Genomic DNA, 15,360 nt, shown 5'->3' with positions numbered 1-15,360 from the left:
CTGATGAGCTCCAATCTTTCTTTCGCTGCGTCCGAAAACTCAAGGCAGTGACTCGTTGCCTCGCTGCCTCATGAGGAAATGACTTCGGAGGCATGAAGGTAGCTCAGAGAAAGACTTTCGGACACACTTCAAAGGCAGCGTGTTTGAAATTTAAACAGAGCGCGCCTTTGTGATAACTAATCACATATTTGAAAACTACAATACTAATTTCTTGCTAGAAATGCAATTAAAAGGTGTAAAAAGTAAAAATCTACCTTTATTTACACTAAATTGGTGGTCCAGTCGCGTCCTTGGCCGCCATTTTATTTTTTCGAACTCGACCGGACTCGACCAATCACATTCTTAATGTACGTCCACGCATAGGTATCTCAGGAGGCAGGAAGTAAACCAAACATTGAATTCGGACATGCCTTGATGCCTTCCTGCCCTGGAAAGCTGCCTCAGAAGGCAGCAATTTAGAGTTTTCGGACGCAGCCTACCTCAAAACTTGGGTCAACTTGACCAATTATCTTCTGGAGCTTCAAGATAAAAGTTTTCCAAAATATCAAATTACACTTTTATTTTGCTCATTAATCACAGATTTAAACACATATATAAGATTGAATTAACAATAAAACTATGAAATATGGCTCTTACACATGGTGAGGTAAAAAACTTTTAGTCTCTGTGTCTCTTGGTTTACTAAACTAACATTTACAGTAGTGTACAGAATCTAACATTCAGTGTACTTCCATGGGTAACGTTATTTCAACTGTTTATTTCACTCATAAAACAACAGTCAAAAAACAACACCTTCATAGTAGGAATAAAGAATACTATGGAAGCGAATGGGACTCGCAAGTGGCTTGATTTCAAACTTTCCTCAAAATATCTTCCTTCTGTTTATCAGAACAAAGAAATGTATACAGGTTTGTAACAACATGAGAGTGAGTAAATGATGACAGAAATTTCTTTTATCCCTTAAAGGACATCATAACCTAAAATAAAACTGTAGAAAGTTCTAAATATAAGAGCTTTAATTCATTTTTCGTCCTCCATAATACAGTACTACTGTTACATCAATCTGAAAAACCTGAACAGCACTGTTTCATTTCATTTGTATGTTTGTTCTGTTGTATTTATCTGTAATATTGCTCATAATTTAATTATTTGTTCTTATTTTACCATTTATTTTGTAATTGTTGGTTTATTATTTAATTTATTGTTTTTTTTAACAAAATTTAAAACTTTATACAAGTTTGTGATGTCATAACCTTATTTAGGTCATGGATGCTTTACAAAGTTTGACTGTTGATTAACTTTTCCCACAAACATTACAATACTTTCACACGGTGCGTAAGCGTTAATGCTTCCCATTCATTAATGGGTGATGTCATGCGTTGCCGAACTGACTTGTGGAACCGTCGGCGCCGCTCCAGTGCTGTTGCTCGCGGCAGAAGTTGAACATTTCTCAACATTTCAAGCAGCAACGCATGCGTCAGCCAATCAGATTGCCTTATGCAAATAACCTAGGCAGAGCCAGCCAATTACGTTTATGGAAGACCAGAGCACATGTTGCGCCCACTGTGATTGGCCGTTGGCCACGCTACAGGCAGGCCTCCCGTCAAGCGGAAACGATTTCACCCAGTGTGAATGTACCGCTACAGTGTTAAGGTTTCTTTCCAGTGTGAACTATCTGATGGGCTTTCAAGTGACCTGACTGAACAAACGTCTTGTCACACTGAGAGCATTCGAAAGGTTTTTCACCTGTATGAAGTCTCTTGTGATTATGTAATGAAGCCCATTGACTAAAACTCTTCCCACAGTCTATGCAGTGATGAGGTTTCTCTCCAGTATGAACTCTCTGATGAACTATTAATTGAGATGAAATAGTGAAGCTCTTTCCACATTGAGCGCAAACGAAAGGTTTCTCTCCTGTATGAAGTCTCTGATGGTATTTTAAGGAACTTGACTGAGCAAACATCTTGTCACACTGAGAGCATTTGAAAGGTTTTTCACCTGAATGAATTCTCTTGTGATTTCGTAATGCAGCCCATTGACTAAAACTCTTCCCACAGAGACTACAGTAATAAGGTTTCTCTCCAGTATGAACTCTCTGATGGACTTTTAAGTTAGTTGAAGAAGTAAACGTCTTGTCACACTGAGAGCATTTGAAAGGTTTCTCACCTGTATGAATTCTTTTGTGATTAAGTAACTTATTCCAATGACTAAAACTCTTCCCACAGACACTACATTGAAAAGGTTTCTCTTCAGTGTGAATTTTCTGATGAATTTTAAGATTTTGTTTGGTTTTGAAGTATTTTCCACATTCAGTGCAGTTGAAAGGTTTTTCATCACTGTGTGTCATCATGTGAACATTTAGTTTAGATGAAGAGACACAAATCCTCCCACACTGCTCACATTGAAACTGCTTCTTCTTCTTCTCTCTGTGTTCTTCTGAATTAAGTTTCTTCTCTTGTAAGATAGTAAAGCTGATCTCAGATCTGGTGAAGAGTTTCTGTTCTGTGTGTTTTCTCTCATGTCTCTCTAAATGTCTCTGTGAGCTGAATGTCTTTCCACAGGTGATGCAGGAAAGAGTTTGTGCTGTCAGTCGCTCTTTTGATGTTGAGGACGTTATTTCTATATCCAAACATGAATCACTCTTCACATCTGAAAGAAACATGAAACAAATAAATTGTCTTTTCACTCTTATTTACACAAAGAAGGATGAAGAATTGAGATTCTGTATCTTTTTCTAGATTCACACATATAGACAGAAGACAGGTGTCAGTCCTGTTATTACAGCTGGGTCATTCTTAGTGATGGGATATTTGAAGTGAGGGTTCAGAGCGCATGTCGAGAATAAATGGGGGTGCCAAATAAAGCCTTGATTCAGGGCTTGTGTTGTTCATGTAGAAATCACGTAACCAATGACAAAAGAGGCCTTGAGTATCGAAACTGGATAAAGGACGGTGGTTGTTTGTTTTAGTGTCAGATAGGTGTCAGGAGAAGTAAAAGCATGTGTTGAAGAGTTCATTATTAGTAGTAGTAGATTATATTTAAGCAATATCGCTTGAGAATGACAGATATTATGTGCCAGAGGCAATCACAGCCATGATGATACTGAGCTATATCACACGACTCCGAGAGCAATTTTGCTTTTATGCAACAGTTCGACGGCACACATTTGAAAAAAGAAAACAGCGACAGAATGATTTTAAAAGCCTCTTTGTTGGGGAAGTACTTTCTTCCACCACAGATTTGAAGACCAGAATGACAGGTAACACTTTTGGCTGTTGTGAATGTCATAATAACTCTATAAAAGGTAAAGCCATTTCTTAATATTACCGTTTCTTGGTCACAAAGTGTAGTTTTAAGATTAGTTCAGTCGAGAATATACAAGTATAATATTCAAATCTGCAGTCGAACAGTAAAGATAGCGCCTATTTGAACATTTGCTTAGAAAGATTTGGACAAGTCCCAAATGCACAAGAGGACGTCAGTGTTAACTCACCCCGCTGACCACAGCCTGATCTGGGCTACATCCCTGACAGGGATTCTGTTTTTGAAATCTGTGTTTGATGGTCAAAAATAAGATCAAACCAGTAGTATTTGGTGTCATGAAACTATTCCTTTTTTTATTCATATTTAGTGCATTTTGTGTTATTGTTTTGGCGCGAGGTAAAATTTAAGAAAACTATATTTATATACTAATGCTTTCTATTTTATCTTAAAGGAATATTTTAATATTGAAAATGAGTAGACTATGTTATTACCTTAACTAAGAATTGTTGATACATCCCTCTATCATCTGTGTGCGTGCACGTAGCGCTGGAGCACGCTGCGACGCTTCGATAGCATTTAGCTTAGCCCCATTCATTCAATGGTATCATTTAGAGATAAAGTTAGAAGTGACCAAACACATCAACGTTTTTCCTATTTAAGACGAGTAGTTATACGAGCAAGTTTGGTGGTACAAAATAAAACGTAGCGCTTTTCTAAGCGGATTTAAAAGAGGAACTATATTTTATGGCTTAATAGCACTTATGGGAGTACTTCGACTCGGCGCAGTAACACCCTCCCTCTCCCATTATGAGACGGAGAAGGGGAGCGGACTTTTCATGCGAGTCGAAGTACTCCCAAAAGTGCTATTACGCCATAAAATATAGTTCCTCTTTTAAATCCGCTTAGAAAAGCGCTACGTTTTATTTTGTACCACCAAACTTTTTCGTATAACTACTCGTCTTAAATAGGAAAAACGTTGATGTGTTTGGTCACTTCTAACTTTATCTCTAAATGGTACCACTGTATGAATGGGGCTAAGCTAAATGCTATCGAAGCGTCGCAGCGCGCTCCAGCGCTTACGTGCACGCACACAGATGATAGAGGGATGTATTAACAATTCTTAGTTAAGGTAATAACATATTTTAATATTGAAAATGAGTAGACTATTCGTTTAACGCGGTACGAGCACTCGCTTTATTATTACTGGACTTTGTTCTTGTCAGTAGTACTACATAAAACAGAATAATTAAAGGTATAGCAGAAAATTTTCTTTTTCCGGGTGGATCATCAAAACTATTGGTCATCCCAGTTGTCAATCATTCTGGTGATATGTTGACTTAAAGGCGGAGTCCACGATGTTTGAAAGCCAATGTTGATATTTGAAATCACCTAAACAAACACGCCCCTACCCCAATAGAATCTGGACCTTCTGTTGATAGACCCGCCCCACACATACGCAACCCGGCAAGGATGTCGGTTAGTAGACACGCTCCTTACTGCTGATTGGCTACAAGTGTGTTTTGGTAGTCGGCCCCTCTCCTTTTCAAAAGCGTTTTTTAAACATCGTGGACTCCGCCTTTAAGGCCGTCGTATGTGCTCATCCCTAGGTTCGCTTTCTGCACATGCGCACTTTCAGGTGTATATGTGTGGTGGGCTACGGTTTCAACCATTCATTGAAGCTCGCGTTCTCACCGCGTTTTTTCAAAATGTCTGAGGGTCGGAAGAGAAAAAGTGTCCATGAATTGTCAGACCTGCAAACTCCTCAGAGTAAAAAAGGTGACAGTGTCACGCGAAAGGGGGGGGGGGGGGGGGTATTTGTGGGGGGTTACCCCAGCTCTATTTTTTTGTGATTTTAATATGATTATGAGCGTGACTTAACAAAAATCAGCATACTTTAATCAAAAATCAATGTTAAAACATCCTTGAAGCTTAAGGGGAATGACACATTTAATATTTTACAAATGTTTTTATTTACAACTCACGGAAACGCCTGGAAGTGTTGTGAAGCATGACACTGAAATAAAAAAAAACAAGAGACAGACAGAAATGAAAAAAATATATATTTTGCTGATTTTCCCGAAAGCTTCGCGCAACAGAGCCACTTTGTCCTCAGCCGGCGTCTGCGCAAGGTTGACGATGACGGGCCATTGTGAATGGCAGTGAGTGCTCCACCAAAGTGCCCAGAAGCATTGCCTGAAAGTAAAATAAAATCATTAAAATATAACCTTGCAAACTATCATACATAGGACTAATATGATAAAACAACGTGTCTCCATACTGTACGGTTGATATGCAGTGAATATCAACATACATTTCTGTTTAATAATTATAATAATAATGCATTTTATATGTAGGGCTCCTTACATTGAATAAACAATCTCAAAGTGCTAGTGTTCATAATGTAAATTCAACTAACAACACAATGTAAAGATTTCATTGACAGACTTTGATGCAAAATGTAGCCCTTTATTATACAGATATTTGCTGTTGGTGCCTAGGACAACACGCTCGCCAGATTGTTTTATCTAAACAGCTTTATGTTTTTAAAAATTACTGTTTATCAGGTATACAGCCACCAGGAATGAATGGGGCTAGGCTAAATCCTAACACATTCACAAAGCGATGTACAAAGATTAAGTGCATGCATTGAAAAAAGACACGGATGTATTAATTAGTCTAAGTTGAGGTAAGAACATAGTAAAATATTGAAAAACGGTGGGTTTTCCTTTAACATTACTCTCGCATCAGCTATTGTGTAAACAGTCACATGTACCCACATCACGAATGACTGCCTGTGCAAGCGCGACCACAGCCACCGTAATGAAGTTACTCTGGGTAACGTTAGCTCAGAATTCGAGTATTAGCCGTATATCTCGGAACTCAGGGCAGAGCACCCGGGTAACGATAAGCCTAGCTAATCGTCCTGCTAAGTTAGCTAACATTAGTCATTTTGCTCGAAGTACAGGCAAACTTTATGCAAGGTCTACGTTAGTGCATTACTCGGCGCTGACTCGTTCCTAAAAATACAATATTAGCGGTAGCTAACGCTAATTTAAATCAAGCAAACAAATAGTTGTTGTTTTTGCTCCAAAAAAGTTGACTTACCTTGAATAAGATGGTTCCTTCGCGTTAAAAGTGTCCATCAGACTCGCGTGGTAGCCAGGTGTGTCTCTCCATGTGTCTCTCATCCAAAGGACCGCGCTGTCTTCAAGATTCTGAAGGAAGTGCTAAGATTCCGATTGGCCCAGAGAAAAGCGAATGCTAAGATTCCGATTGGCCCAGAGAAATGTCAATTATAAGAATTATCCAATAATGTTTGGCAATTCTAGCCCGCATAGCATTCAGATAAAGGGCAGCCTCGCAACCACCATCCCCCCACCACCTCAAAAAAAAACTCTCCGGTTCTACGCGATTCACGTGAATGACCCAATTGACCAAGAAAACGGCGATTGTCGCCGAAAAGCGACAAGTTTGCAGGTCTGATTGTATGAAAAGGAGAGAAAGGCCTCTGAAGAAAGAAACAAGACCAGGGTGTTTTTGGGAGAATATTTCACACGCTGGCGTGCGCTAAAAGCACAGTTTGGCCTTCCCATGCAAAGTTTGCACTCGACAGGTGAAGTTTGTCATGCTATTTGGAGATCCATTTAAAATCACTGCTAGTAAAAGTCGATGTAAGTAGGGCTGGGCGGTATGACGGTATATTCCGTTACCGCGGAATAAAATGTCAGACGTAAAAAATTTTCTATTCCGTCTATTTCGTGGAATGCAAATAAGTGGGCGTGGCTAACTCTGCCCTCCCGCATGCTAGACTGAGTGTGACGGAGAAACATGTAAAATAATTCACTCATAAAAAATGAACGAGTTATTTCTGTAATTTTTATAATAAGTGCCAGTGAATCCACAGCGGGTCTGGCAGCAAGACTGCTTGCTCTCTCTCTCTCTCTCTCTCTCTCTCTCTGTGCTCATGCAGCAGCCGGCCAGTCTCTCGCGTGTAGAGGTCTCTCTAGGCGTGCAAGGAGCTGTTGCGCAAAATAAAGAGTTCTTCTCGCACATAATGCTAATATTTGTGAAGTTTTCTGAACTTTAAGCAAGCTAAGACAAAACTCGCGTTTATATCAGTGACACGTGGGCTGCTGGAGTGATGTAGTTTGACGCTTATACAAACATATTTGATCGGAAAGACGAGAAAGAGATGCAAATGTTAAGGTCTAATAGAAAGTAAAGGGCGTCAAGACCTTAAGGGGGGGGGGGGTCAATGGTATTTCAAGCATTCTGACTTATTAACACAGTTATAGAGTTGTTTCCTCATGCTAACCGCAGGCAAAGTGTCAAAACAGCAGTCGGACGTGTTACAGAGTATTTCTGTGCCGAATGCACTTCGCAAGGGTTCGTACAAGTTTCGGCAAATTTTTTTCGATTACGGTTCTAACTGACGTTTCAGGGGTTTTCGATATGTATCACTTCTTTATATGGGCTTTCCCCGGAAAACCCCGCCCACCCGTCAATCAGCGGAAGACGCTAGAGCTTGCTAACAGCTTATCACGCCACTCAGCTTTGTTTAATTTCAAAAGTCAACAATGGCACGAAAGATGAAGTGTGTTTTGGGATGTAAGGAGAAGACATCCAGCCTTATGGACACAATGGATATAGTTTATTATCCGGGGTAGCAGCAGTTTTGCGTGTGTGTTTGATGTGCTGGATTTTCCCAACCGGGTCATGACGAGTTGCACGAGGTAAGTAAGACTTCTGTCTTATGTTGGAAATAGTCGCGTGCATATAATATAAATGACACGAACATGTAGTGAATCATAAGTTAAAACAGTGTTGTGTAGTGTTGCATGACTCATACTCGCTCCTCCGGCGGTATAACTCCTCCTTCTTCATTTTTTCGTACGTTATCGGAAAGATTCGGTAAAGCTAATCTTTCTTTTATAAATCTGATTAAACTAAAGACTCTTCAGAGATATAAAGGATGTCATACTACTCTATAGGTACTCCAGATTAACATCAGAAATGCAGAAATAGCGTGTGTTACGTGAGCTTTAAAACAGACTTCATGATCATCACATCATATCACCTGTCATATTTATAATATCTAGAGCTTCGTCTCTCATATAGCCTACAGGTATTTATCCTGTCTGTAGTAGTGTTGGGCGATATGCCCTATTTTGAGATCGTCCTATCGTCAGCCTGTGAGATCGGCGATACACGATAGTATCGGGGGGCGGGGCAGTAGTTTACTCATTTTTTTATTTGTTAATTTTTTACTCATTATAACAAGTCACTTGATAGGTGGACAAAAAAGAACAAGAGCAACACGTCATGACCGCAACCTTCTTAAAACTGATGCCATTAATGCGAGCGGGTCATTAAAACCCTAACAATGATTACTTAATTAATAACTGTAAAAACATGCATCTGCGCACGCACGCACGCATGCACACACACACACACGCGCGCGTGCGCGCACATACAAACAATTCAATGCATCTGTTTAGTGCTGTTAGAGAGGGCTACGCGTCAAGCAGTGGTGCTCACATCAGGTGCCTTTTTAAACGCATCGGTCCAGCGGAACGCGATCATATTTTAAACACAATCATATATTAAACACGAGGGACGTGTTGCTACAACTCATTGAAAAGCATATCATAAACAGGATTAATACGTAGTGATCTGACTTCGGACAGAGCGCAGCTCTCTGCACGTTCGCGGGAGTGAGAGAGAGATGCGCTAATATGCAGCGGGTCATATTTTAAACAAAAAGTAAGTTTGCCTCAGCTCGCATGAAACGCATTAAACTGAACAAATACATAAGGATTAATACTTTAGTTTATGTTTAGACTTCGGACAGACGCGAGAACGCGTGCATGTGAGACAGAGAGAAGCGCAGCTGGATTTAGTGCTAGAAGGAGTCCAAGACGCGCGCATTAAGTGCAGGTACGTGCAAGAAGGAATTCTCTCTTTACAAGCTCTCCGCGTAAAGTGAAGCCCACAAACTCTCATGCAAGGAAAAGCATGCATTGTGTATGTTAATGTAAAACTATGATGATGATGATAATAATAATAATAATAATAATAATAATATTAATAACCATTCGCCAACTATCGTCATGACTATCGCCATGAAAGCCTGCCATTGGCGATATGTCTGAAGATCGTCGATACACGATACTATCGTCTATCGGCACAACCCTAGTCTGTAGGTTTTTGCATACATTTATACGTGTTCATTTTACATATAGCCTATTTTTAATGTAATGTATGCATACATACAAAATACAATGAAGGCATACTATAGCTTCAACGGTGTATAAAATTAATAACTCAGTTATATCTGTTGAGACAAACAGACCCAGTTCCTGTTGCTGTGAAGGTCATCGCACCACTGATCTACTGGCTGTCCTTCAACGTGATGCCTAGCTGATGCGCGACCAACGACCACCGGCTGAACCAGCTTAATCCGCTTACCCGCTTCCTATCCCTACCGTATCTATATATATATATATACACACATATATTAATCTCTCCCAAGGGTTTTTATCCTTCTAGGAGTTTTTCCCACCGGGGTTTTTTCCTAGGGGGTTTTTAGTCCCAGGGAGAGTCAGCCAACTTTGGCTTAGCTTAGCACTTTACTGTATATGTAAAATTATTAATACGCTTGCTTGTACGGTTTAACCTTAGCCGCTATGTTCTACTGCTTATATTATCTATTGATTTTCTGTGTTCTCCTTTCCATCTACTCATGTAAAGCTGCTTTGCAACAATTAACACTTGTGAAAAGCGCTATATAAATAAAATTGAATTGAATTAAATATACATGATTCTGTCTTATCAAGAAAGACTTAAGGGCTCGTTTTAGTTGTGCTATAGATGTTGCAGTTTGAGTTAAATCACTCCTCAACTTGGCCATTCTTTGTTTTCATCGTCACAAACGGAAATACCTATGACGCAGTTTTTTTACCTGATGGGAGGGGTTCTGGTGGACCAATCACAGTGCTTGAGGTCTGCGTAGAACTGGCGCGCTGTTAAAAAATTTGCGAGGTGCGCGTCAGGCTACGCAGAGCTATGCACAGGCTACGAATAGCTACGGCGTAGAACCTACGCATGACTATAAATCGCCCTTTAAAGGGGACATTCCATGAAAATCAGACTTTTTCCATGTTTAAGTGCTATAATTGGGTCCCCAGTGCTTCTACCAACCCAGAAAACATGAAAAATAGCAACCCTGTAACTTTGTTTTGGTAAGGCTCTCTGCAAGCATGTCAATATATAGGTCATTCGGATTTTGCTCCCCCCATGACGTATTAAGGGGATCTTATTATAATGACACCGCCCCTTCAACTGCGCTATCCAACCATGAACGGCCTCACGAGTGCGATAGACAGAGAGAAAGAATGACTGACAGCACAACGCGTTTGTATTCCCTCAAACACAAACAGGAGCCTACAATCTTATAACTTGTAGTTTTAATAATCTTTCTAAAGATTGAATTAACGTTCTAAAGGATTAACCTTACCTTAGTGCAACAGAGAGAGCGAGTGAACAAACGAGAGAGAGAGAGGGAGAGCAACACGACGGTTCGCTTTCAAGTATGTTGTTTAATATGTTTCTCTGAAGTTTATATGAATGAATACGAGGAATCATTTAATGCACTGCACGAGACAGAGTGAGAGAACAACGCCTATTCATCACTATCATATACAATAAGTAAATATGTTGTTTAATGTTTCTCTGAAGTTTCAAATTAATACGAGGAGTTACAAGATAGAGAGTGAGAGACTGACAGAAACGCAAATGTGTTCAATATGGGTACACAATAAACTTAAACATGTAATTTGATCTGTTTATCTAAAGTGCAAGCATTAAACGTGTTGTTTTATTACAGATGTGCTCGTGTGGTTTGGTCAAAAATTAAACTTCTGAGTGCTTGTGGAAGTGTATTTTATTGTAACATGCTGAAAATCATTGTGCCTGTTTAAAACACTATGAGACCTTAAAGGCGGAGTCCACGATGTTTGAAAGCCAATGTTGATATTTGAAATCACCCAAACAAACACGCCCCTACCCCAATAGAATCTGGACCTTCTGTTGATAGACCCGCCCCACACATACGCAACCCGGCATTTGATTTGATTTGATTGGCTATAAGTGTGTTTTGGTAGTCTGCCCGTCTCCTTTTCCAATACGTTTTTCAAACATCGTGGACTCCGCCTTTAAAGTCTTTATTTTTATTCCACAATGTTCCCCATCTGCTGATAAACATGTTTGCATAAAACAGATAATTGACTTTTTAAACTTCTTTCGTGAGAATCTCCCTCGATGCTCTGTCTTCTCTACAGCGCTAGCGCTTGAGACTCCGCCCACCTGAGCAGCTCATTTGGATTTAAAGGGATACACACAAAAACGATGCATTTTTGCTAAGACCCATAAAGTGCCTATTTTAACATGCCACAATAAATTACCTATATGGCATTTTGAGCTAAAACTTCACATATGTACTCTGGGGACATCAAAGATTTATTTAATATCTTAAAAACGTCTTCTGGAATGTACCCTTTAATCTGTTGTTATCTTTTGGTCATTTTCACTTTAACATTATTAACTTTAAATTGCTCATATTTTAAAACTGCGGCGAGCATTTTGTTAAAAGCTAAAGTGAGTGGCAAATTTCTGTACATTTTTAAATAATATGATAAAATTATAATTTTGGGGTGAACTAACCCTTTAACCCATTTACTCATAAAACCTATGCTATTCTAAGATAAATACCCTTATCTCCTAAGGGTTTTCAGAAAAAATACTAAGAATTGTCAACGTCTACCAAAAACGTAATATCTAAGCCTCTGTAGCACTTAGAAACATGAAATAATAGACCCTTTGCACGTGACGTCACGCTCTACTCGCGCGAATTATGGACGCCATGACGGACGGCGGAAGTGCTATATTGTAGACGGACGGCAAGCCGAACAAGTACGTGTTTGTGTTCGTTAGGGTCATAAAATGGTTATTTCGTGTTGCTATGATGCACCTACCATTACAGAAAAGTGGCATAAATACATTATTTTTACATGAATGTTATTGTTTAATGCTGCAGTGACACCATAAATCATAGCTGCCTGCCAACTCTCACGCATTCACCGTGAGACCCACGCAATTGACCCCATTCTCACGCTCTCACGCCACACATCCATTTTCACGATGTAAGTAGCTAAACCAGTGCTCGCAGTACTGACACACTTATATTTTAGCGTACCTTCACTGTCTTTTGGGTACCACCACTTCTCATGTTGCTGGTACTTTGCTGCAAAGAGTCAAAGAGCATTTCACTTTATGTGGCGCTGCGCAGGAAGTTCGGCAGCGAGGACATCAGAGTACCGCGAGAGCAAGTCGAAATGTTACAAAAGGATCCGCCTTTACCTTTGCTCTCGCGTTACTCTGATGTCATGCGCAGATCAGTCAGCTCCGCACCAGTCGAACACACAAAGCGTCAAGGTCTGGATGAAAAGCATAGACCTGCCAGGTACACAACACCGGATTCCACGCACGCAGATACCCTCAGATAACAGCAATTTTAATCAACCATCACTCGCGTGTGCATGTTTGCAAGCAGTACAAGCCTGCGTGATGTTTGCGGTGACAGGTTTTAATAAAAGAGAAAAAAGTCAATTGATATTTGACATCTATAAACAATAATATATACGAAATATAATTATATGGTCTTGACATACACATTATCTGTTGCTTTAGTTTAATATAAACTACTCATTTGGTTTATTTCATTGTGACAGTCCGTAACCAATCACAAATCATCACTTTACGCTTCTCTTTCTCAGTGGATAAACTGAATCAAAGCTGCTGTTATCTGCAGTTATACATTTTACAGAGACCAGTAGCATTCATTAGATTTTCAGAACTTTTTTGGCACTTTTATCAGAAGAAAAGCATAATAGAAGTGTATAAAATAATAGTAAAGACTCTTATCTCAGGCATTTAAACTCAGTAAAAGCTTTTATTTCAATTTAATTTCTAAAATATGATTCGATTTGTATAGTGAACCATTTTAACGCAGTCTTTTCCAACTATTTAACACAGAAATAGCTAAAATCCACACTATTATCAATTGGCAAATGGTTAGGTAGGACCTCTCTCACTCCAAGCTGAACTCAGAAGTTGGCAGCTCTGCAGACTTTTCAGCACCAGTGTATGTGGGTATCCAGTTTACCACATAGTAGTACAAATCATGCGGGCTGAAGTCGGGCAGACTCGGCGATTTAATGAGGTCCGTGAAAATTGAAGGAGGAAGAAGGTAAGGGTCGGTATCCAGTCCCGCTATCTCTAACTTCTCTAAATAGCGCTTTTTGTGAGGACCTACCAAATGCCCTACCTTTACCGATAACTGCACAACAACTTCCTTAATATAAGAAGTTATGTATTTTATATATTTAAACTGTTTAAAACTAATCAAAAATCCCGCTCGTCTATTACTAATCAACCTAGTGCGTCAGTGATTTTGCCGTCCAGCATGGCGTCGTCACGTGGTCTAGGTCACGTGTTTGCAAAGGGTCTATAGATGTAATTTTTCGTGCAGCATCAGGCGCAAATGCGTGTTGCTCAATAAGTACTAAAGATATCCTAAAAGCTCATTTAAAATTGTAGTACTTATATTTCTTGATCTTTTGATTAGTGAGATTGAGACTGAAAACCCAAAATAGGTGCTCACATGACATAAAATTGTAAAAATACAACAATAATTAAGGAGACATACCTGATGGAATAAAATCATCATCTTCATCGGTGCGATCTTCCTCTTCAGTTTTGATTTCTGTGTGTTCAGTTTTGATTTCTGAGAGATCGGAGTCCTGTGTGTGTCTGGATTTCTCTTTAGAGAGTTTAGAGTCCAGCAGTGTCTGTGGTGTGCGGCTCTGATCTCTGCTCATCCACACTGAATCCAGACTCACATCATCAGTCACATACAATGAAGATTCACAACAATCCACATCCTGACAACACAACACACACAGACAGTAAGATTAGAAATGATCTGATGTTGTCTGATTCAGGTACATGATCTTTAAGCTGTACAAACCTCTCGTTTCATTGCTAAATCTCCTCTTGACCTCAGCGTTGTCTCCAGTAACGCCACCTCTTTCTTCAGCGGAGAGATTTTTGCTTAAATTTCGCTTAAATACACATAGACAAGACTCTGGTTAAACTCCATGAAACACGCATGAGAGAAAAACACTGAGGATATAACGTTACAAACACATCACACGCGCGCTCTTTCTTTCTTTCTTTAGTGAGTTTATTTGCGGACTAAAGAGCTGCAGCGCCTCCTGCTGTACTGGAGACAGAAGACGCTCACTGCTTTACAAGTGAGTATGAGGAGGCTGCAGATCTGGAGGCAGATTTACGGCTCTGTTGTTTCTGGTGTGTCAGTAGGGTGTACAGTGAGTGACAGTGTGCACAATATAAGATAAACAGTGTAATGATCTGCAGCAAATAAAAAGTATACTGAGAGTTGCTTTTGCTATACATTAATTTGATTGCTTTGTATGTTGAAGCCCTTGCAGGTAAAACATTAAATTCTTCTTCTTGAAGCATTCATTCTGTCTTGTCTCAGTCTATCAAATTATTGCTGAATTTCCACCACAGCAGTCCGCAGCGTGAATACACTTATTGCATCAATTCTTGCTCGGCTTGAAACTGCTGTAAAATGTAGCCCAATGATAAAAAAACAGTAAGGTTTCTGTGTTGTTATTCTTTATGTGTTTACCAGCAAGGCGACCCACTTTGCCCTGCGGCACACCAAGGGATTTACTGCAGGGCACTAGACATCTGCTCAGTGTTCTGCATGTGTTTAGTCATTTAAAGGCAGGATATTTGTAGTTATTAACATTTATAGTTATGCTTGTTGAAAGTCTCCTCACATCCTGATACCAATCACTATGCTAAAATGTCTAAATGTATTTGTATAAATATATGTCATCTGTGAAAGACATAAGTACTTGGTTTTGCTCTCAAACATGATGAACATGTATATATACAATAATGTGTGTTTAAATTTAAGTGGTGCAACACAACTCGAATTAAAATTAA

At 39.5% G+C, this 15,360-nt stretch overlaps 1 protein-coding gene across 1 annotated transcript in view; it reads right to left on the bottom strand.

The window, feature by feature from the left end:
- Positions 1-737: 737 nt before the first annotated feature.
- Positions 738-15,360, bottom strand: part of LOC129437138 (uncharacterized) — a 36,766-nt gene continuing 22,143 nt past the window's right edge. The window contains exon 2 of the mRNA XM_073865910.1: positions 738-2,649. Coding sequence (XP_073722011.1) covers positions 1,649-2,649 — 1,001 coding nt within the window. The 3' untranslated portion in view covers positions 738-1,648. The remainder of the gene's footprint in view (positions 2,650-15,360) is intronic.

The sequence above is a fragment of the Misgurnus anguillicaudatus genome, unplaced genomic scaffold (assembly GCF_027580225.2).
Source record: "Misgurnus anguillicaudatus unplaced genomic scaffold, ASM2758022v2 HiC_scaffold_33, whole genome shotgun sequence".
NCBI lineage: Eukaryota > Metazoa > Chordata > Actinopteri > Cypriniformes > Cobitidae > Misgurnus > Misgurnus anguillicaudatus.
Note: the sequence above shows the minus strand (reverse complement) of the source record. Positions and strands in the feature narration are given on the sequence as shown.